At 35.4% G+C, this 22,632-nt stretch overlaps 2 protein-coding genes across 3 annotated transcripts in view; one reads left to right on the top strand and one right to left on the bottom strand.

Moving 5' to 3' along the window:
- Positions 1-1,723: 1,723 nt before the first annotated feature.
- Positions 1,724-22,409, bottom strand: LOC136036370 (TWiK family of potassium channels protein 18-like). 2 transcript variants are annotated; one of them, XM_065718543.1, is made up of 4 exons: positions 22,170-22,409; positions 9,210-9,451; positions 7,403-7,589; positions 1,724-2,350 (listed from the first exon to the last, which is right to left on the bottom strand). In XM_065718543.1, exons 1-4 carry the CDS (start codon positions 22,293-22,295, stop codon positions 1,862-1,864), a joined length of 1,044 nt encoding a protein of 347 aa, XP_065574615.1. In that variant the 5' UTR covers positions 22,296-22,409; the 3' UTR covers positions 1,724-1,861. The 2 variants fall into 2 exon arrangements, with proteins under 2 accessions (XP_065574615.1, XP_065574616.1); XM_065718544.1 differs by lacking the exon at positions 22,170-22,409 and adding an exon at positions 20,264-20,393.
- LOC136036368 (chitooligosaccharidolytic beta-N-acetylglucosaminidase-like) overlaps positions 21,592-22,632 on the top strand; it is a 579,146-nt gene continuing 578,105 nt past the window's right edge. The window contains exon 1 of the mRNA XM_065718539.1: positions 21,592-21,734. The gene's annotated coding sequence lies outside the window, so the exon portion shown is untranslated. The remainder of the gene's footprint in view (positions 21,735-22,632) is intronic.

Below are 22,632 nucleotides of genomic sequence, written 5' to 3'. Positions count from 1 at the left end.
GGCAATACGGGACCCAGAGATCGAATCACGCTGCAGGAATGTACTGCAGGGCCGACGCAGGGATCTTAGTAGTCAAGAAGCGTCGTTAATTCTTAAATAATAAATAATAGTAAAATGAATATAAACCAACACTGCTTTTTTCAATATTGTTGGACATTCAGCGGCTTTCGTCTTGAAAGAATTTAACAAATAAAAAATAATATGTAAATAAATATGTTATCATTTATTCTGGAAGAAATGTATATGACTAGAAAATTTTAAGTATTACAATGTTTAAGACATTATTTTTTCAGATTTGTCTGAGACTAAGATATCCATTTTATAGCATATTGTGAAAAAAAGGGGGAGAGAGTTTCTTTGGGCTCCTGAGTTTTGCGATTGCAAAACTCATGCACTCCTATAGTTTGAATGGGGTTTGGGAAGGGGGGTTTGGCTCTTATGGTTCGGGACAGGTGTCATTGGAAATTTGTGAAAGGTAAATAGAAAGGGTTTGCAAAACCACAGGACTGCTGGCCCCTAGCCCGTCTCTAAACTTCCTGGATAAAGGACCATGAAACGGAAATCAGCCCCGCTGGTAGGGACTTTCAAGTCTGATGTAGCATCACTTACCTGTTCCTCTACCTTTTTCGCTTTAAACATCTCTTTTATTTTCCCATGAGCAAACTATTCTTCCGCTTTATTTTGTCTGGAAGAAGACGATAACACCAGATAAAATCCACCAGATCATTTTGCTACTATTGCCATATTCATCTGAGTTATGGCCAAGTTGTTACCCAATGATTTTCTTCAACTTCTATTAAAAATAGTGTGCACTAGAGGGTGCATGACACGCAGCATGAAAGTGTGCAATGTGTCGCAGGATAAAGTGCAGTATTGAAGAAGTATGCTTATGTGCCGTACGGGCATTTTCTTTAAGGTCACAACCACTTTCTTCTAAAAAGTACAATGCCTTTGAGGTATATCAGCTAGGTAGCTGGGGAAGTTTTAACAGAGTCCAATTTACCAATTCATGCATTTTTAGATAGGGAGCAAGGGGGTATAAGGACACTCACTTGCATATTCAACTATTGGCTTATTTACAAATTCAGGAAATGATGCAATCACACCGTGTTTTCACTTTCCAGAAAGTTAGATTCTATGAATTAACTCTAATTAGCTGTTGGGATCCCCAATGTGTGACACAGGTATCATTTGAGTAATTCTTTGATAAAAACATGACGGAATATTTTCCAATTTTGAATTTTGGTTAGATACTAAGGCTTCACTTAAAAATGTGGCCATTACTCTAATAGTATGGCTGCTGTAATTTATCAGCAATTCAGAGATTGTTTGTCGGAGATCTTTAAATAATGAAACAGTGCACCATTTTCACAGCCTTAATTGAACATATTTTTTCTGTTTGGAAAAACGGGAAATAGAAATCCACTGTAATTTACAAAAAATACAGCCACCTAAACTACTTTTATTACAACTAACTAGACATTATTATTTTTATTTTGTTGCTGAAAAAAAATGTAAGCTTTCATGTGAACACCAAGTGTTGCTCACTAAGCCTTACCTAAATCAGATACACCCCAATTTTAGACAATTTTAGATCTCTTGTGACCATAGAAGTAATTGATTACTTCTGTGCTGCACCTACCTTATCTAGTAACACACTTATAATTGGGATTAAATAAAAAAAGAAGAAAAAAATATAGGGAAACTAAAGGGAAAATTTGACTACTTTTGGGTAGTATTTTATCTCGTGTATTACATGTAGCAGTTATTAACTAAGAGTCAAAAAGATAGAAAACATAAAAAAAAACGTTCGTCTTCACTCTACCAAAATAAGTCCTGATTTAGTCCACGTGATGCGTCTTTAATTTCCTCTCCATCTATCTCCCATATCTTGTAGCTTTGTCATTATATCAGCTTTCAACATTCTCAGTTTATACATAACCTCTTCTTTCATTAGATTGTAACACATTGCAACAATGCCCATTCCCACTAAAAGGTAAACAAAATTTATCACTAATTTAGTTTGATTGTTCCCAAGCTGACTGTTAGATCCAGGCACATAATCTCCCATTCCAATTTTACATAAACTCGTAACACAAAAGTAACAGGCATCTATGTAGTCCCATTGTTCCCACTCTGCAAACATTATGGTCCCTGTCATTAAATATATCAACATCACCCAAAGGCAGGCATTACTAGGAACTATTATAATTTCCTCTTCTTCGTCACTATTGCTTTCGATGTCTTCTGATTTAATTTTTTCTATAACTTTGACTCGTTTGGGTTTGGATCGTTGTCGGGAGCAGCGAACCAATCTTGCGTATACCCATTTAAATACAGAGGCCAGAACCTGTAAATAAAACATTGAATAAAATTGATTGAGAATTTCTCCAATTTCAAAGCAGTCGTAGCACCAATCTTAAGGGTGAAGTAAAACTATAACAGAGAATTGACGACATTTACTAAGAAAAAATAATAAGAATTTAGCGAAAAATCTTGTTTTTTCCTTTTTGGGGGAGGGGATGGGTAGGATCACGCAAAAATTGCAGGATTTTCCGGGCAGCAGCGGGCCTGAATCGTGGTAGCAGGGGTAGCTGCAATCTAGGAAGAGACGAACACATCCCATAGTAAAAAAAAATAGCCTGAAACTCTTAAAAGGGTGTGTAATAGAAGCAAAAAGTAAAACAATGGAACCGCCTTGACAAAAATCATATCTAGGAAACTTACTCTCCCTTGGCTTGAACAAGAATGGAAATATATTGGCTTAGAAAACTTTGTAAAATTCTTTCTTCTTCACTTTCATCGTTGACCAGTCCTGATTCCTGCAATTCTCATTGCTGATTATCTTCTAACTGCATGTTTCTTTGTTCTCGCGGCAGTATATCTTCTAATCAAACATTTCTCTGTTATTCATTTCATTTTGATTCATTTTGATCCCCATTGTCTTATGTCTTAAGTCTTCTGTCTTCAACCTTATGTCTCATGTCTTCAGCCAGGAAGTGAAATGGGGGGTTTGGGGCGACCAATCGTTTGCTTTTGAACACCCTTCATGTTCGCCTTCCCCAGATTTCTCCAGGTACCCATTTAGAAGCCGGTTGACTCTGGCTGAGCTCACAGAGTCACCCCAGTTCAAACAAATTAACCAGCGACACCAGAACTCGAGCCCCTTAACTCGTGGTCAAATAATTTCAAATCTAGCGTGCTAACGCCACGGCTAGGATACCAATAATGTCTAGTATAGGAATATGTTTTAAAGCATCATTTAACTAAGTTGATTTATTAGAGGGTTGATATAAAAGCTACAGTTGAGAATGGCCTTCAAAAACTCACCGTGAAAACCCTTGGAAATAATAGCCGTATTATCCATTTCGGATGTTACAACCCCCCCCCCCAAGCTCTGGAAATATTTAAATAAGAATAAAACAAAATTGTAAAATTTAAGCTATGTAAAAATTATAGGAAACACACACGCCTCCCAAGAACCTACTGTATATAAAGATTCTGCATAGTAAGATTATGTGGGAATTTTAACCTATAATTTAGCTTCCAATCTCAAAATTAACATTACTAGCAATCACATTCGCAGATTTTTTTTTTTTGGGGGGGGGGGGAGAAGGCCAATATTCAAAAATCAAATTTTATTTGAAAATTTGACTAAGAAGTGCCGAAGAATTTGGGAAAACCTAAAATTTCGGGGTGAAATTTTGACCCCCCCCCCCTTCCTACGCAAGTCCTTCCTTGCCAGCCTCTTAACTTATAAACACAATACATGGAAGGACGCAAGTTAGGTCAATTGGTAGTGAATACCAGTGTGTTTTTTTTGTAGGAAATGTAATATGTCTCATTTCCTAATTATGCTGTTCTAAGGGATATATAGTGTATGTATAGCATGGGTGGCAACAGCGAGGATCCGGGCAATTTTGGCCTCTTAGAAGTAAGAAGGCATGAAAGAATTAGTCAAAAGAGTATAATCAGAAATAATCCCATTTAAATTGTTGTAGAAACAAAACTTCTGGTATTTCCTGCCGCCTTGCCTTCTGGGAAATCTCCTTACAAAGCTTTTTTTGTAAGGGTAATTTAATCCCAAAAGCCTGTTGGATATAAGACAAAAATATTTATCTGCCACTTTGTTATCAGTATTGAAATTATTTGGATTGCCAAATTCTCCTAGATTCTAGTGGATATTCTGTTGTTTTTTTTTGTGTAAGTCTAAAAAAATAAGGTTCTACACTAGAAAGTCAGCCGCCACGATCCTGCATCTTTAAATGGGATGGATAAACGAATAATAAAATACTAGCAATTTTGTTTTCATCTCCACTCTGACAAACGATAATCAAAATAAAGCCGTGACGATGACGACTCAACTATTTCTAATAAAAACAGCGATTGTAAATCTCTTAAATTCTATCAATCTGTCAACATATCTTTCATAGTCAGATGTTTATTCCGCTGTCATTCTAGGCTTCTCATCGTTTCTGATGGTTTCCCCGCTATTTCTATTCTGGAATGCTTTCCCGGACCTCCAAAGGCGCCAGCTAATAAAAACAAGAGAATAAAGAGAAAAATTATGACAGTTGTTTTCAACACTAAATCTGCGGGATTTGCGAAAATGACAGTGCGTTCGAGCATTCCAACATTGCTTATCCAACAAGTACTATTACTTATCCTTAGCGTTTTGCGATACTTAGATGACGTCAAAGGTTAGTAGGATTACTATTTAAAGCGGTCTGGATTAAAAAAAGGATTAAGATCCTCCAGAGCCATTGCTGGCACATGGGCTGTCGAATCGATGCTTCTGTTGTGGGTCTTTTTTATAGGGACAAATAGCAAGTTTGTTTCCCACCCTTGCTGCGGCTGGGTCGAAATATTATAATATTGCTGTGCTTGATATTTATGTGGCACAGCATACAATATTTATGCTGTGAGGAGAAGAGTATAATAGTCGCTGTACTGAAATTTATTTAACAGTCTGGATTAGTTACCAGATAAATTACACCTGCTAACCCTGGAAAATGTAGGATAACTGAGGATAAGTGACGTCATATACAAATAAAAATTCAATCTTACCAAAATGGGGGAAAATGTGAAATTATACACAGAGAACAAAAAGGGACGGTAATTGTGAAATGTGCACACCTTCAGTTGTTTTTAAATAAGCTATGTTGTCAATAGAGTATGCATGATTAATGTTATTATTTGCTTAGTTTCCTATAGTGTTTCAGTTGAGAAGTTGCCATATAAGTATGGCTGTTGTCTTTTCCGGATTATGTCTGGCGAAAATAATATTAAGTGGACTGGACAAAGGATACTCCAACGCACTCTATGTCACTACGTTACTCTTACACGAAAATATCCTATCTTTGGCGAGTTGATTCTTCGATGATTCAACATGGGATGATAAAAAGTTAAGACCATTTCTTTTACTGGTATTGTAGCATATGGCGAGTTTATTGAAGAAGTAGGAACTATCAAAAGAAATTGGATAATCGATAGAAATAATATGTGATGCTATAGAATTAAAGGTGAAATGTTTCTGTAAATGATACCTAATTGCTAACTGTCTCAAAACATAATTTTAACGAAGTTTGTGCGAAGTACGCCTGGGTTGGCTGAGGAAAATCTTGGCAGGTTAAGAGGATAGTCTTAGGCCTAATGTTGACAAAATTATACTTTTTCACCCTCCCCTATATTTTTCATCAATTTTGGAGAAAAGTATGCAACAGTTTAGGGTCAAACAAAATCTCCAAATGTTAGATGAAACTGGTAATTTTTCAATAGAATTCTTAGTTTTTACTCTTAAAAGCTTTCCATGCTTTTTAGACTATATATTTTTAACACGGAATGTAAGTTTGAAGAGACTTTTGCGTATAAACAAGTTTTCTTAACTTATGAGTAGCTTCAGCCAAATTTTGTCTTCATTTCTTTTTCTGGTGGCGTTTGTAAATTAATTTGGAATTAATATCAAATCAGGAACCGCGTGTATATGTTGGGTCTGGTCCGAAAGCATAATTCATTGTCCATAAATTCACGTTACTTAATGAGGAATCACTGTCTTGTAAAAAGAATCTTGAATCATCGCCTGTTTTAGATTTTAGCTTTAAGCCGGTTCGATCTTTAAGCTTAAACCAAGATTAAAAAGATAAACAATTTGGTAATATAGTAAATAACGTAAAACAAAAAAAAAGGAATTAAACTGTATATGTTTGACAAAATTGAATTTTTGAAAATGAATAAATTTGACTGATTTCAAAGTAGACTTCGAATACAGGGTGACCCATATAAAAAGTTTTCATGCAAAATTTCCGGGCACCTTTTTCCATCGTTCATTAATGGCCCTTAATTTACCAGTGCAGAACCATAAAGTCTGAGATAACCAGTGTTGAAAAGAAATTCACTAACATCACCTAGCGTTTTTACTTTGTTTGCCCTGAAACTGCTGCTTTTACAGGATATTGTAAGTTACATCAAAGTCATGCTGTAGGGATGAAGTTTAATGGTTAATACCAACTAGCTATATTTGCTGCACTTAAAGTCAAGCTTGAATTGAGCTTTAATATAGAAGGCAGGAGGGTCAGTAAGAAGAAAAGCCTTTTTGGTTGCTCTTCGTAATTTACAAGATTCTACCCAAAATGTCGCATATATTTCTATAATAATAATTATTGACAATGGGTATTGATTAATAAGTCCTAGGTAATTGGCTATGCCAGCAACTCCCCACCAATCGCTAAACTTAAGCTCTGAAAAAAAAATTAGTTTGACATAATTCCAAGAGTGCCTGAAGCCAAGTGAGTATTTTTAGTTATGCAGTCAGTTGGTTGATTAAATGGTGACAAAATTATACATATGTTTTGGTAACTATACCCTGGTTTGTTTCACGCCTGTGTGACGGAGTTGAAATTTTCATTTTTTCTAAGGGGTGGTGGAGGGGGGGCTAAAAGTTTTGTGTTGGGAAAACAGGGCAGTTTTTTCCTCCGGCCCTAAGTAAACAACGTTTTGCATGGATTTTCTTCTTTTTATCCTTGTCGTTTGACAAACTCTGACGCTAGTTATGCATCTGCTTCCCCTGCATGAATTCTTGCGAAAGTATTAGAGAAGATAATGTCTCACATAACATTGTGAGTTGTATTAAGTTATTGATATTCAACTATCTTAATCTTTCATCACTGCTTTTGCAAAGCTAATCAACTAAATTAAATTACACAATTCCTATCTAATACAGATAGATTTAAGATAAAACATGCTATATTATGCAATCCCAAATTTTGAAACCCTGAATGAGTGTTTGATAGTTCAATTTGAGCATGTGATACATCAGGAGATGAAACGGATATTATGATCTGTGCTAGTGAATAAATTAATTAATTTTACGAACAAGGTAACTTGAGCAACCAAAATTCTGTACCTTTCCCATATTCATGAAATATAAAACATAAAGTGGTATTCCTAAGCACGCATACATGATTGTTGTGGCTTTTCCCCAATCGGTCCTTGGAACTAGATGACCAAATCCTATCATGGTAAATACTGAAAGAGTGTACATTAAAGCTGACGGAAAAGTCCACCTTTCAGCTGATGTCTTTCCATCATATCTGAAAAATAAAATTCCCATTTGAGAAAATTAAATAGTTACCCCGAGCTAATAAAATCATGCACATTATTTGGTTGAGATACGATTCAAAAATTATATTCATTTTTTTTTTTTTTTACTTCATCAATGAATTAATCCTAAATTTGTTAAAGATAAGGTTAAATTGTCATTATTTTAACTGCTATCTCTGAAATTCGTGAAAAGACAATTTACGTCGATCTGGATGTTTTCAATACTTTTAGCTAACAGTAATTTTTCTAATCCAAATCCATCAGTGCAGCACCAGGGAGAGATGGGAGAAGCCCCCCTGAAAATGAGAAGGGATTTATAAAGTGTATCAAAAGAAGACATTGAAAAGTACTCCCCTTGCAATTATCATAAAAATAAATCTTTTGGTAAGACTTATCCAACTCCTACCTCTGGGAAAAATTGCTGGTGATAATCTCCCTATCACTTTTGTACAATTTCACGACCTTTCAAACAGAAGTATTATATTTAAATTACATGCGCAATAAATAACATGTCTACTGCTTTGAATGTTAATTTTTGAACAGCCCTTGAGTAAATAAAATTTATAATTTTAATCTGAAACTGACTCATAAAATCATTTACATTCTTTTGTTACATTGGAAAATCAAAACTTTTAGAAATAAACATTGTTTTCGAACGTTAAGGGGCTTTCTTCGTCTTGAAACCACTGTTAGCTATTAAGATTGCAGAAAGTTTAGTAGGCCACGTTTCCTTAATTCAGGGATGTTGAGTTTTACAATTCAGTAACTCAACAGCTTTATTAAATGTGCACGGTAAGTCGAGATATCTATCCTTCTACGGATTAGCAGGCTTGTATTTATAAATTCTCAAAAAAATAATCAAATAATATTATCACTTCTCCTGATGGATTATGTTTCATCTTTTTGCCATGAAACCGTTTGTTTACACAAAGAGGATTAGAGACTAGAATGTGTCTAGAAATAAATTTTTGAGGAGAGACACTGGAATAGGCCAGAATGTTGTTATTTCGACTTAAAGATGCTCAAAATAGTTTTGGTTATATTATTTGCCCCATTAAACATTTTCTAAGGATGAAAGAAGTGAATGGAAGGTTTAGATAGTTAAGTCATGTTTCGGGGATGAAACATGATAGATTGTCAAACATTATGATTTATAGCGATTCATCGGGGGATGAGACAAAAAGAAGGAGTTCTCAAAAGGTTTGGGAAGAGTTAATACGGAAGGATTTGAAAGATATAGAAATCTCAGGGGAAAGAGTAAAGAGCGAAGCTCTGAAAGATTGAAACTAAGTAAATTTCTGCGATGCTATGGTGGCCTTTGACAGTTTGCAAAGGCGGAACTAGAGCAAAATGTTGGGAAAAGGGGGGCTGAGTGTGACAAGGGATCCAATAATTGACCAAATTGACAAGTTTACTTAAAAAAATAAGTAAAAAGAGAGAAAAAAACAAAAGAAGATGCCAGAAAAACCTTGGGGGCCACGGTCCCCCAGACTACCTGGATCCGCCCCTGCAGTTTGGGGCTCTGATGTGTTGCTAATATTACTATTTGTAGTATTCTTTTGTTCAAAAAATTAATTGATTTTTGAAAGCTTTGAATTTCATATACTTACCCTTGTTTAATTATATCCGACATGTTCATTTGATATTCTGTAAGTATCTTATTGACGTCCGTGTACCATCTGTCCTTGTGTAAGACATTGAACTGGTCTGTCACTACCCAAATCTTTTCAACATATTCCCCCCTCATGTCGTCAACCACATAATGCATTGGGTGTTCCACATCTTTTTCTATGAACATGAAAGCAAAGGCTCCCATTACTGCATATGTAACAACAAGTCCTCCAACTCCTACCTAAAATTATAGAGAGAGGAGTTCTTTAGAAGTCACAAAGAGTAACTTCTAAATGTTAAATGTGATATAAGAGTCAAACAAGATACACTTTTTTTTAACTATAACAAGTATGTTAAAGTATGTTAAAGTATGTTAACAAGTATGTTAAAGAAAGAGTTAAATAAATAGGCATTAAGAAAAATGAGTACTTGTGACTACGAGTATGAGTGGTTGTAGGTGAGTGAATGACTGAGTGTGAGAGTAATTGAGAGTCTGTAAGTGAGTAAGTGGGAGTGTGAGTGTGCTCCTCCCTGTGAGAGTGAAAATTTATACGACCATCCCTTCCACAAGAACCTTATATGCTCCGGGGGCATAACCTGCAATTCTTATTCCTGGACTCTGGAGGGTTGTGTGAGCCCTGAAGGCATCGTTATATGTTCTTTTGACTATTTTGAAACAAACTGACTGTCTCAAAATTTTGATTAGATGCATCAGGGGAAAAGAGGGCTTGGGAGGGCTCGTTGAATGAAGGTTGAATGCACATATTTTCCTCAATTGTCATACCAATCCTGAGTCCACCTTACAATCCTAATCCAAATAAAATTTTTGGTTCTGACTTCCTTAAACAAATTAGAATGTTGTATCCTTAATATATTTTCCATATATTTTTGAAATACATTCGAGCCAAAATTTCACTTGGCAATATCTGAAAAATCATCTATTCGATCAGAAGAATTTGTTTTTTAATGTCTATTTGTCTAAGGGGGAACAGTTTTTACACTACTTATCGAAAGGAAAACCCTCATATCACGACTTCTTGGTAGGAGATTCAGAAACTCATATCCGAGAGGTAGGAAACATGAAATTAGGTGATATAGAATCTATTTACGCAGGCAGAGAGGAAGGGATTTATTGGCAGGGAATAGGGCTCATGATGAATAAGAAAACTTCCAATTCTTGTTTGGTTTGGGTAGGTATTAATAGTAGAATGCCAGTCACTCATTTTAGGATTCAAAATGCAGGGTATCAGTCATAATAGTAAATGTCCCTGCTGAACCAACTTCTGGAGATAGTACTGACTAAGATGTATTTTCTCATTTAGATGATCTGACTGATTAAGATGATCGATACAAAATACTAGGACATATAGGGGGACTGTTATTATAGTTAAAGGTAAAAATCATTATCTAGTAGTTGTGTAGGGTTAACTTGAAGCTGAAATTTAGGAATGGTAACTGTCTTCTTGGAAGCTACGACGTTGGTAGTTTCAATGATGAAAATTTGAGAGAAATTTTCTAGGAACTGTTGATTACTAAACTTGACAGTTTCAAGTTTGACAAGGTATAGGATGGATGGAATAATTTTAGGAAAATAGTTTGTGAAGTCACTGATTGTGTTTTAGTGACCAAAGATAGAACAGCAGCTAGGAATATTAGTGAAAATCGTTTATGTTTTCTATAGAGGAGTCAATCCGGGCCTGTCCCAGTTTTTAGAGTTAGGAACGGCTCGACAATTAGTGATAAAGAAAGAGTTGAAGCGACGCGGAACATTTTGAGAATGTGCTAAATCGTGATGGAGTAGCAGAAAATGATGTAGAAAAGAATAAAAAAGTTTTTTACATGTTGGATGCAAAAGGAGATTTGTATTGTGAGCAAGAATTATTGATAAAAATGAATTGAATTAAACTTTATTAAAAAAAAAACGGAAACAGCACGGTACAATATTTAGTCCTTTAATTTAGCCGTCTTTTAGTAACTTTTAAAAATTATTTAAAAAATATTTAAAAAATATTTAGTAACTTTTAAAAATATAAGGAGAACCCTGCTTTGTTTTGTTCTTTTCAACAACAATACAAAAACATTTTTTTTAAAGACTTACGGGAGGGAAAGATTGACCCCCTCCTAATATTTTTGCCTGTATGTCAGCTTAGTTGGAAACGACATGCTTAACCTTATATATAACGGAACTAAACCACTTGTTCATTAGCATCAATTCATGAAAATCTACGAGGGTGAGGGTAAGATCTCTGCATCCAAATCTAGGAGGGTGAAGTAATTTGCTAAAGTTGTTTTGGCTACCCAAAAGAGCAATTTTCAAGATTCGGGGGAGATGGCTACTGGAGCTCCCCCCACACAAATGCTACCCCAGAGTCAGCTAAGTATGAAAGGGTATGTTTAAGTAAACGTAATTTAGCCGTCGAAGAAGAAACAACGCTGAGGAAGAAAGGCTACAAAATCAACTAAATAACTCTTAAAAAACAAAAATATTAATATTCATAAATAAAATAAATATCTAAAATCGATCTCTCTCGTCAAAAAATATATTCAAATAAATAAAAATAAAAAAGACCACAAAAACTATTGTTCCTCATCCGTAAATGCCTCCCCCCCCCCATAAATGCTTCTTTAATCTTTTTTTGAATTGCTGTAGATGTTCAGCCGTCCTAATACTCGCCGAAAGGTCATTCTAAACACTCAGTACCACATGACGAATCGTAAATCCCGTTCGAGTACTCTATCTATGCTCAATCAGAAGGTTATCCACATTTCTAGTAATATACTCACTTAAACCTTCTATCACCCTTACAAAATGAGAAAAAATATTTGGGAATATATCATTCCAGCATTGATATACAAAAAGTGCAGCCTGATATTCCCTGAGCTGCCCAACATTAATCACTCTTTACTTCTATAGCAAGTCTCTGTGTCAACAAATCTTTCACATATTTCCCAATTATTCTCACCACTTTATTTTTATGAAATTTGGATGCGGCTATAATTAGAGTAAAAATTACTAGCCTATATAACACAACTATATTAAATATAAGGACCAACTAATGCAACATTTTAATCGGAAGAAATTGGTTCAAAGACGAATAACTCCAACTCCTTTAATCGCTTTAGAAAAAACTAATCACTGTACCTTTTCAACAAAGAAAACGAGATATTGCAAACAATTTACCTAATTCAGTGGCTCTCCTCTCAATAAAATTTTTCAACCAAGATCAACCGGTGTTCCCACTCAACTATAAATTAAATAACTAAGTTTACTCATATTTACTGATAAAAGGCTAAGACCAGTGAATGCATACAGTTGAGCCATTTCAATACTCACCTTTTCTATTAAAAATTCAACACAACGGCTAGAAAAAGTAAGAGTAGCATCATTTGCGAACAAAGCAAAGTTGATACGATGAGATTCTACCCAGCAGGTAGAATCTCATCGTATCAACATAAATAAGATACAGCAGTGGACCTAGAACAGAACCCTGTGGAACACCAATAATGATAAAATAGTGACCAGAAATAACATCATTTAACACAATTCCAACAGATCTTCTAGTTACAAAACTCTCAAACCAATTCAGATGTAAATCCCTGACGTCCAAACATTCTAATCTGCGTAATAAAATATTGAAATCTATCAAATGTCTTTCTAAAATCCACAAATAGCGTAAAAGTAAGTTCACCTTTTTCAAGACAAGTATTCAAAAAAGCTGACAAGTATTGCACAGCATGGGACAAGTCATTTTTTGTCAAAAAATCATAGAAACGACGATGGACAATTTTCTCTATTATATTAGAGTGTAATGGAAGGATTGGAATAGGTCACCAGTTCTCTATGTTCAACCTCACACTTCTCTTATGCAGTGTGATCACTTTTGGTTCTTTTAAGACGTCTGGAATTGTTCCAGTTTGTAGAGAGATGTTTATGATATGAAGCCGACAGTTGTAATCCAGAATGTAAATCCCAACTCCTCTCAAGGCGTGAGGATTCGACTCGTCAGTGCCAGCTGTGTCGGATTTAATTGAATTGAGCACCGCTTATAAATTCATCATTAGTGCATGCTCAAACTGAAAATTTTGACCTTCTCCTCTATTGTCACAAAATTCCTCCTTCTGGAACTGATCTTTATGTACTCTAACTACTTGATGTATAGTTTTCCCAGCTTTGAAAAATACTTACCATACTCATCTGCAATTGCATCTTTGTCTGCAATTTCCAAACCATCAATTTCAAGTACATGAAGCTCAGAATCTTTCTTACTTCCCATATTTTCATTAATAAATCCCCATTGTCCTTTGCTATTACTTTGATTCTCAAATAATTTTTTCTCATGTTACAGTTTCTCAGCCCTCCTTCTGAGATAGTTCACTTTATTTCTTGCTAATCTGAATAACTCAAGCACTTCTCAATTATTAACTTAAGAGTAAAAATTTGGTCGACACATTCTTTACCTTTCCTAGAACCGCACTGTTTTTCTCTTATAACTTTGTTTACAGCATCTCTCAGTCTAAAAAGTATCATATTACTAAGTAGTTTGCTACCTACAGAGACCAGACTAATGCCTCGACAATTACCACACTTATTCCTATCACTTTTTTTATACAGTGGTTTAATTAAGGTTTTCCTAAAATCGCTTGGTGGTTCCCTTTAAAAAAAATCACATTCATAATCTTCATTAACTTATTTCCAACCTCAGAGCCACCATATTTCAGAAAACCATTTATCACAGTATCAGCACCTGGAGCCTTATTAGTTTTTAATCCTTTTAATACTGTCGCTAATTCTTCCTCACAAAACAAATCTCCTTTTATGTCCATGTTGCCATGAACTTTTTTATTTTCCTCTATATCTTTTCCTTCAACTCTATCTCGGTTTAGTACAAACTCAAAATGTTCTGCCCATCTCTCTTTAACTCTTTCCTTATTACTAACTGTGGCCCCGTTCAAGGGCACCGGCAGAAAATTTTCCAGGGGGCCAAACGCCAAAATATCAGTGGTAGTTGGGGGACAGGGAATATAATTCAGGAAATTTGTCGGTAAGAATAATTTTATTTTTAAGTTTTCTTCGGAAAAAAACTCTCAACTAAAAAGAGCAATTAAATTGCTTGCAAAATGCAATAAAATACAGTAAATTTTAAACGACAACAATTCCTGGTAAAGGGATCAATTTATTTCATGAATAATATATTTAATTATTGTGCATTTAATCTTAAAAGAAAATCAAACTCAAACCAAAATTACAGAAAGATTTATTACCATCGTAGATTATAACAGATGTAGACTTGTCTTTGTGCAATTTTTTACGCCTTAAAATAGTCTACAGAAGGAGTAGCGATACTCAAGAATCATCCTGCATGTATAGATACTACGTTTTATTTTTTAGCGGCCATTTAAAACGTACCTCTTTCAAAACTGGACACTTCCCCCCCCCCCCTTGAACTTAAATCCCTTATATATTCAAATTCTGAAAAATTAAAAAAATGAGGTATTTTTAACTTACGAACGGGTGATCGGATCTCAATGAAATTTGATATTTAGAAGGATATGGTGCCTTAGAGCTCTTATTTTAAATCCCGACCGGATCTGGTGACATTGGGGGGGATTTGGGAGGGGGAAACCTAAAACTTGGAAAACACTTAGAGTGGAGGAATTAGGATGAAACTTGGCGGGAAAAATAAACACAAGTCATAGATACATGATTGACATAAACGGAATGGATCCGATCTCTTTGGGGTTGTTGGGGGGGGGGGGGGGTATTTCTGAAAAATTAGAAAAAATGAGGTATTTTTAACTTGCGAAGGAGTGATCGGATCTTCATGAAACTTCATATTTAGAAGGACCTCGTAACTCAGATCTCTTATTTTAAATCTCAACCGGATCAAGCGTAATTGTGGGGGCAGTTGGGGGGCCTGGAAATCTTAGAAAATACTTAAAGCGGTGAGATCTGGATGCAACTGGATGGGAAGAATAGAAACCTATCTAAGATACGTGACTGACATAACCGGACCGGATCTGCTCTCTTTGGTGGAATTTGGGGGGGGGGGTAATTTTGAAAATTGAGGTATTTGTAACTTACAAAAGGGTGACCAGATCTTAATGAAATTTGATATTTAGAAGGATCTTGTGCTTTAAAGTTCTAATTTTAAATTCTGACCAGATCCTGTGACATTGGGGGGAGTTGGAGGGGGAAACCGGAATTCTTGGAAAACGTGAAAATTGGGGTATTTTTATCTTACGAATAGATGATCGGATCTTAATGAAATTTGATTTTTAGAAGGAATTCATGTCTCAGAGCTCTTATTTCAAATCCCGACCAGATCTTTTGACATTGGGGGGGTTGGAGGGGGAAATCTTTGAAAAACACTTGGAGTGGAAGAATCGGGATGAAGCTTGGTGGATAGAATAAACAAATGTCCTTGATACGTGATTGACAGAATCGTACTGGATTCGCTCTCTTTGGAGGAGTTGGGGGGAGGGGTTCAGTGATTTGGCGAGTTTGGTGCTTCTGGACGTGCTAGGACGATGAAAATTGGTAGGCGTGTCAGGGAGGTGCACAATTTGACTTGATAAAGTCGTTTTCCCAGATTCGACCATCTGGGGGGCTAAAGGAGAGGAAAAATTAGAAAAAATGAGGCATTTATAACTTACGAGTGGGTGATCGGATCTTAATGGGTTTTGATATTTTGAAGGACATCGTGACTCAGAGCTCTTATTTTAAATCCTGACCGGTATTAAGCCTCTTATTTTCCTTTTTAAATCAATCTATTGATTCATAGAATTTTGTTAGAGCTCATACCATATGACCTCTTGGCTCTTCTCTCCTCGTCACAAGTGCCATATGAGCTCTTAGCTCTTGTTATTGTCCCTGTTCAACTAAATAAAATGAGCAGGTTCAAAAGACAATTCGTCGTAAGAGAATCTTATCAAATAGTTAGCAATAAAAAAAAACTGGAAGTAAAAAGTAACTTGGACCAATATTCACAAAAACTAAAAATGGAATCATCATGACAATAGCTACACCGGCAGTATTGGTTTTTTATGTTGCTTCTAAATATACAAAATTCTTTCAATTTATTGTTACCCACCCAAAACCAAGAATCTGAGAAAATTTGCCTGATTTCTGAAGAAAGGGGAAATATCCCAAAAAACAAGAGATCTTATTGAAAAAACCCTTTATTAGATACATCATTATCAGGGAACCGTATCATATAGGTTTCAAGCTCCAGTATTCAAAGTGTAGAATTTCGCTTTTTTTCAGAAGAAACATCGTCGATGCATGTTTATTTGTTTTGTTTTTTCCCCAGGGGTGATTGTACCAAACCGGTGGTCCAAGATAATTGGGAGGGATCTCATTCAAACGTAAGTTTAAAGCTCATTTTTAAGTGACCATACAGATTAGGTCAGGGGAGAGTCTCGTTTTCTGCCATGTTAGGGCACCAGACTACGACTTTATCCCAAAGAGGACAAATTTGCAATCAATTTAAAATTCTGAGAGGCTTATTGATTTAAAAGTATCAATAATTGCATTTTAGACTTCCCAGTTGCAAAAGAAGTAATGCCACACGGTGGCTGTATTGGATTCAACCAAGTTGATTCGCTTTATTTGTAATGAAATTAGGCTAAGTTTGGTGATTGTAATTGCATATCAGCTACAATAAGAGGGGATGAGTAATTGTTTAGGCTAAGGGTAGGGCAGATTCCTAAAAAGAACATTTTAATGGACAAACTGCTTGCTCTTCGTGATGCTTCAGTTAAATGTTGAAAGAGGTAGGGTAGGAGTGGGAATGAATTAAATTGTTTCTGTATACAGCTGAAATGTTACATTCCCATATCTATCAGGACAGAGATGGAAAAGGCAAGGCAGGTCATCATCAGTTTAGCCAGGAAACTTCTTTGGGATGGCAAATACTGCTAGTTACTTAGATTTTGGTAATTTTAAATGGTGATATTTTCTTTTCTGTTCGTATGAAGTACTTTAATGTATTTAAAGAAATGTATGTAATGTATTTATCAAAAAATCCTCTTGTAGAGGTGGTGATGGCTTCAGTTATGCAGAAGATCAAAAGTGTCACCGACTTTCCATCTATACCAACAATAATACTCCTTTTCATCCGACCGAAAAGGCCCGGGTAAGATTTGGAAAACAACCAGAAATTAAATAACAAAATAGCTTTTCAAATGAAAGAAAGGAACAGATTTGAAACATGTTTGAACAGATTTTTCTTTATATGAAAGGGGCTGTCTCCTCCTTAGCTCCCAACTCTTTACTGTGAAGTGTGGCTTTTTTCAAGTTTTTAAAGAAAATTTGCAATTAGAAAGATAAGATTTTTCAAGGCACTAAAAAACATTTGTTTAATCAGCAAGGTGTTGAGGAGGGGACAGTTCCCTTATATACGGTTAATTTATATTTGTTTTAAGTTCTAAACTTGCTCCTTACTTTATTTGAAAAAGCTTTTCGATTTGTTTAATTACATACATGAAACTGTAAAGTTTTTATGAATACGAAACTTATGGTAACGTAGAAAAAAACAATCCATATTTCAATGATCTCTGTTTGGATTTCGAGGGATAATCAAACATTTCGTGGTAACGAACTGTAAGGAGCGACCCGGCTCAATAGTGACCGAAACTTTAAAAAACTGAATTTATACACCAATATATATATGAAAAGGATTGGCTGAATAGTAATGGTTATTATGAAGTGTACAGACGTTTTCAGGGGTATTTTTCGCGTTGGGTCCGGGTGTATCGGGGGGAGAGGGTTACATGGGAGGATATTTCTATTGAGGAATTTATCAATGGGGAAGATAATTTCCATGAAGGGGGCGCAGGATTTTCTAGCATAGTTAAAAAAAAACAATGAGAAAATAAATAATTTTTTTAACTGGAAGTAATGACCAGCATTAAAACTTAAAACGAATAGAAAATGTTACGTATATAAGGGAGTCCGTCTCCTCGACAATATCTTGCTCTTTACGCTAAAGTATTTTTAGTAATTTCAAATATTTATTCTACGCCCTTTGTGATTCAGGGGTCATTCTTAAAGATTTGGGACACAATTCAAGCTTTAGCGCAAAGAGCAAGGTATTGACGAGGGGGTGAAACCCCTCATATACGTAATAAAAATACAAAAATATAGAAGTTTTTTACGTAAGTTAATTCGTAAGTTACGTATATTTATCACTAACAAAAACATTCGTAAAAAAATAAAAATTCTTCTTGCATTTTTAAGTAACCAGAAATTTAAAGGCAACTAGGCCTTCTCCCCCGCCCCTTTGTTTTATCGAAATCGTCCGATGAAAACTATGAGAAAGCTATTTAGCAAAAAAAACTAATGTGCAAATTTTGTTTTAATTATTCATGCGCGGTGAGCCAAAATAAAAACAAGCATAAATTCAAAAAAGTTCAGAAATCAAATTGAAAAAACAAGTTTTTTTTAACTGCAAGTAAGGAGCGACATTAAAACTTAAAACGAACATAAATTGTTCCATATATGAAAAAGGTTGTCTCCTCCTCAACGCCTCGCTCTTTACGCTAAAGTTTTTTATTGTTTTAAAAAGTAGAGTTGTGACAAAGACCCAAACTTTAGCCTAAAGAGCGAGGCATTGAGGAGAGGACAACCTCTTTCATATACGGAACAATTTCTGTTCGTTTTAAGTTTTAATGTCGCTCCTTACTTGCAGTTAAAAAAATTTGTTTTTTTAATTTAATTGTAAATAGAAGCTTGAAACTCCTAGAGTAGTGTTCTCTTATAAACTGAATCTAATGGTTTGATTTATGACTTTTAGGGGGTGTTTCCCCCTATTCTCTAATATAAAGAAAATATTCTCAGGCTCATAGTTTTTGATGGGTAAGACGACACTTAATGAAACTTATATATTTAAAATCAGCATTAAAATTCGATTCTTTTGATGTAACTATTGGTATCCAAATTCCATTGTTTAGAGTTTCGGTTACTATTGAGCCGGGTCGCTCCTTACTACAGTAACACACCCAATAAGTGAAGTTTAGTGAATCCCAATGAAATATGGAAAAACATTATGATAATATAATATTTTAGAAACAAAATTATGGAAACCACGACAAAGAATTGTGGAAAGCAGGTTATGCAGAACGCATTGTATTAAGTACCTAACCCAAATTAACCTAACCCCTGTCCAGGGTCGGATCTAGAGCAGTATCTTGGGGGAGGTCCAGTGTGACAAGGGTGCCGATGATCAAATCTTGGGGAGGGGTAGTGTGAAAAAGATACCAATAATTGACTAAATTGACAAATTTATTCTAAAAGAGGGTAAAAAGAAAAAATAGGATAAGAGGGTACCAGAAAAGCTCTTGGGGGCACCAGGGTCCCTCTGGCTCCTCTGGATCTGCCAGTACCCCTAACCACCTTTATGTATTAAATATTTAATAAAAATATACATACATTGTAGTTTTCTCACCCATATTAAACAAATCCTAACTGATCCAGGAAGGGAGACTGGTTTCTATTAAATCGTTCAGATGGACACTCTCGAATGCATTCCGTTTAACAGACAAGCACCTACTTGCTTTGTCAAACATGACAGAAAGTCAAAAACGTTTGACTTTCTGTCAAACGTTTGAAACGGAACGCACCCAATAAGTGAAATTTGATTAATCCCAATGAAATATGGAAAAACATGATGATAATATAATACTTTAGAAAGAAAATTATGGAAACCACGACAAAGAATTGTGGAAAGCAGGCCACGCAGAACGTATTATGTTAAGTACCTAACCCAACTTACCCTAACCCCCGTCCAGGGGCGGAACTAGAACAAAATTTTAGGGGAGATCCAATTTGACAAGGGCACCAATGAGCAAAATCTTGGGGGTGGGGGGCAACGTGAAAAAGGTACAAATGCTTGACTAAATTGACAAATTTATTCTAAAAAAAGAGTAAAAAAGAAAAATAGGATAAGAGGGTACCAGAAAACTTTCGGGGGGCACCGGGGTCCCTCTGGCTCCTCTGAATCTGCCAGTACCCCTAATCACCTCTAGTATTAAACATTTAATAAAATATACATACATCGTAGTTTTCCCAACCATCATAAACAAATCCTAACTGATCCAGGAAGAGAGACCGGTTTCTATCAAATCGTTCAGATGGCAATTCTTGAGTGCATTCCATTTAACAGACAAGTACCTATTTGCTTTTGTCAAACGTTTTTTTTTACTGGGGAGCACCTACCTGCCTCCCCCTGGTGCACATCTCGGAGCATCTTGTGCGCTGCGCTGCGCAATTTGGTGAAGTGTGGTACAGATCCGTAATGCATGGCACATTCTCAACAACATATGGGGAAGTTTTACCACGCTTAGTAGACTTTGACGACGCTTGGAAGGTGCCACGAGGTGTACATGATTTCTGAAAGTCGTCGTCCCCTGTTTTTAAAGCTGAAGCTTAATTACTGAACGGCAGTAACGACATAACCAATTTTACGTGTAGTCTTACCTGTTTCATGTATTTTTTCTTTCTATTATTCCAAGAAAGTATTTTTTAAATTCATTTAAATTTTTTTATGACTATTTTACTGGAAAAAAGGTTGTTTTCTCTCCTGATTGATTAGAAAAAAATACATCAATACGTTAGTCTTTTTGAGAGAAGTTTCTGTTCAGTTTCAGTTCTGAGGGACAGAAAGTTTATAAGATGCTGGTTAAGGGCAAACTTCCCTGTAGACCGATGGTCTAGGATCCAGAGGGATGAAAGGACTCCAAGAAGTTAGTTTTTTATACTGTGAAGTAGGAGTGTCATGCTTGTCTGATACGAAGGGTCAAAGTTATCGAGGGATTTTGATACATGGCAATATTATCCTTTCTTGTGTTAATTTATTATTCATTTTATGCTGGGTTTAATTCTCCTTTCAGTTTATTTTGGATTTCATCTCTTGCTTCCGAGTTATTTCCATTCGCTTTTTAGGTTTGAAATTTTATAGTATTGAATTTTCGCTCGTCTTAAGCTATATGCTCAGTCTTTAATTTTTATCAAAAATGTAATATTTTTATACGGATAAATAAAATATGGAACCAACCTTGATGTTTATAAATGATATTTATGCCGTGCAAACCATAAAACAAGCAACACCAACTACATTTTTTTCGAGGAGATTTGTTCGAGAGAAAATAACTTTAGCTCTCGTAGTTGGGCTGAGAGGGGAACAAGAAAATTACTAGTTTTTACTTGATTATAGAAATAATTGTGTTTATATATTAATGTATATCTCGATATCCCTTTGAGAAAAACTTAGCTAACTCAGAGCATGAAAACCTTGGATACGACCAGGGTTGGCACCTGTGGCACGATAGTACTATTTTCACACTATTTTAGCACTGTTTAATTCATTTTTTTTACTGTAGCAGCAAAAATCGCTGAGTAGCACGTAAATGGTAGCACTTTAGGAACTGACCCTGGTGGCAACCCTGGCTAAGATGATAGAGATGTAGAATACCTAAAAGTCGTGTCCGTAAAGGTCTAAGATCAGGGCTATCGAGAAAGAATCAAGGTAAGAAAACAATTCTTACTTCATAATATGCAAAATAATTGTAGTTAACACATTTTGACTCAAGCTCCACTATACTTTACACCCCAAGGCCCCACCCTCTACTTATATGAAAATGGCATAATATACATTTATAAAAAGCCCATATTATATATTTTCGATGTATTTCACCGTGTGTCTCTCTTGTTTCAACCCATGTACCCAAAAATTGAATCAACTGTGACGAAAAATGTACCGAAAAGCAAGAGCGACGCACGGCAGAAAGCATAGGAAATATGTTATTTAGGCTATATATTTGCACCTTAGTGGGGATTGGGGGTAAGGTATAGTGGAGCTACAGTCAGAATTTTACCGATATGATCTTTACGCATTACAGCAAGTCCCATTATCACTCGCTCAACAGGCTTCCCTATTAAAAGTAAATCAAGGTTTATTTACCTGTGTACACATAAATGCTACAAACTTTCTACAGCAATCTTTAATTTTAGTTCTTGTGTCATCGGCACTGGACGATCCCCTACTCCTCAATGATCCTCTATCTTTCATGGATCTCTTTCTATCCATTTTTTTTTTATTTTTTTATTTATTTGCACCTTTATTTTTTTAACTCAATGCATGCTTATTTTTATCCATGCTCACATCTCTTTCACTTCTTTGTCTAATTAACAACATTTGACTGGGATTTGAATCGTTTTTCTTTCCTTTGGCGAAGAGAGTGTACCTATTTGTTCCCTTGGCCTGAAAGTTCGAGCCAAGATAAATTTGGGACGATTGGAGTGACATTTTTGTGAGTATGTATAATTTCATTAGAAGTAGTTTTTGATAGTGGTGTGAATTCCTGGTCGCGTAAAGAGCACTAAATGAATACATAGGAATCGCTTTAAAAGGTCAGACGTGTTTG

This window comes from Artemia franciscana, chromosome 15 (assembly GCF_032884065.1).
Source record: "Artemia franciscana chromosome 15, ASM3288406v1, whole genome shotgun sequence".
Classification (NCBI taxonomy): Eukaryota; Metazoa; Arthropoda; class Branchiopoda; order Anostraca; family Artemiidae; genus Artemia; species Artemia franciscana.
The sequence above is the reverse complement of the archived record's forward strand: the minus strand, read 5'-3'. Positions and strand labels throughout refer to the sequence as shown.

Excerpts from the sequence above, each read along its gene's own strand:
- LOC136036370 (XM_065718543.1), bottom strand. The coding sequence starts at position 22,295 with ATGGATAGAAAGAGATCCATGAAAGATAGAGGATCATTGAGGAGTAGG. Across the intron at positions 9,452-22,169 it reads TAGCATTTATGTGTACACAG|GTAGGAGTTGGAGGACTTGT; the intron begins GTAAATAAACCT and ends CTATAATTTTAG. Across the intron at positions 7,590-9,209 it reads TCGGATATAATTAAACAAGG|ATATGATGGAAAGACATCAG; the intron begins GTAAGTATATGA and ends TTTATTTTTCAG.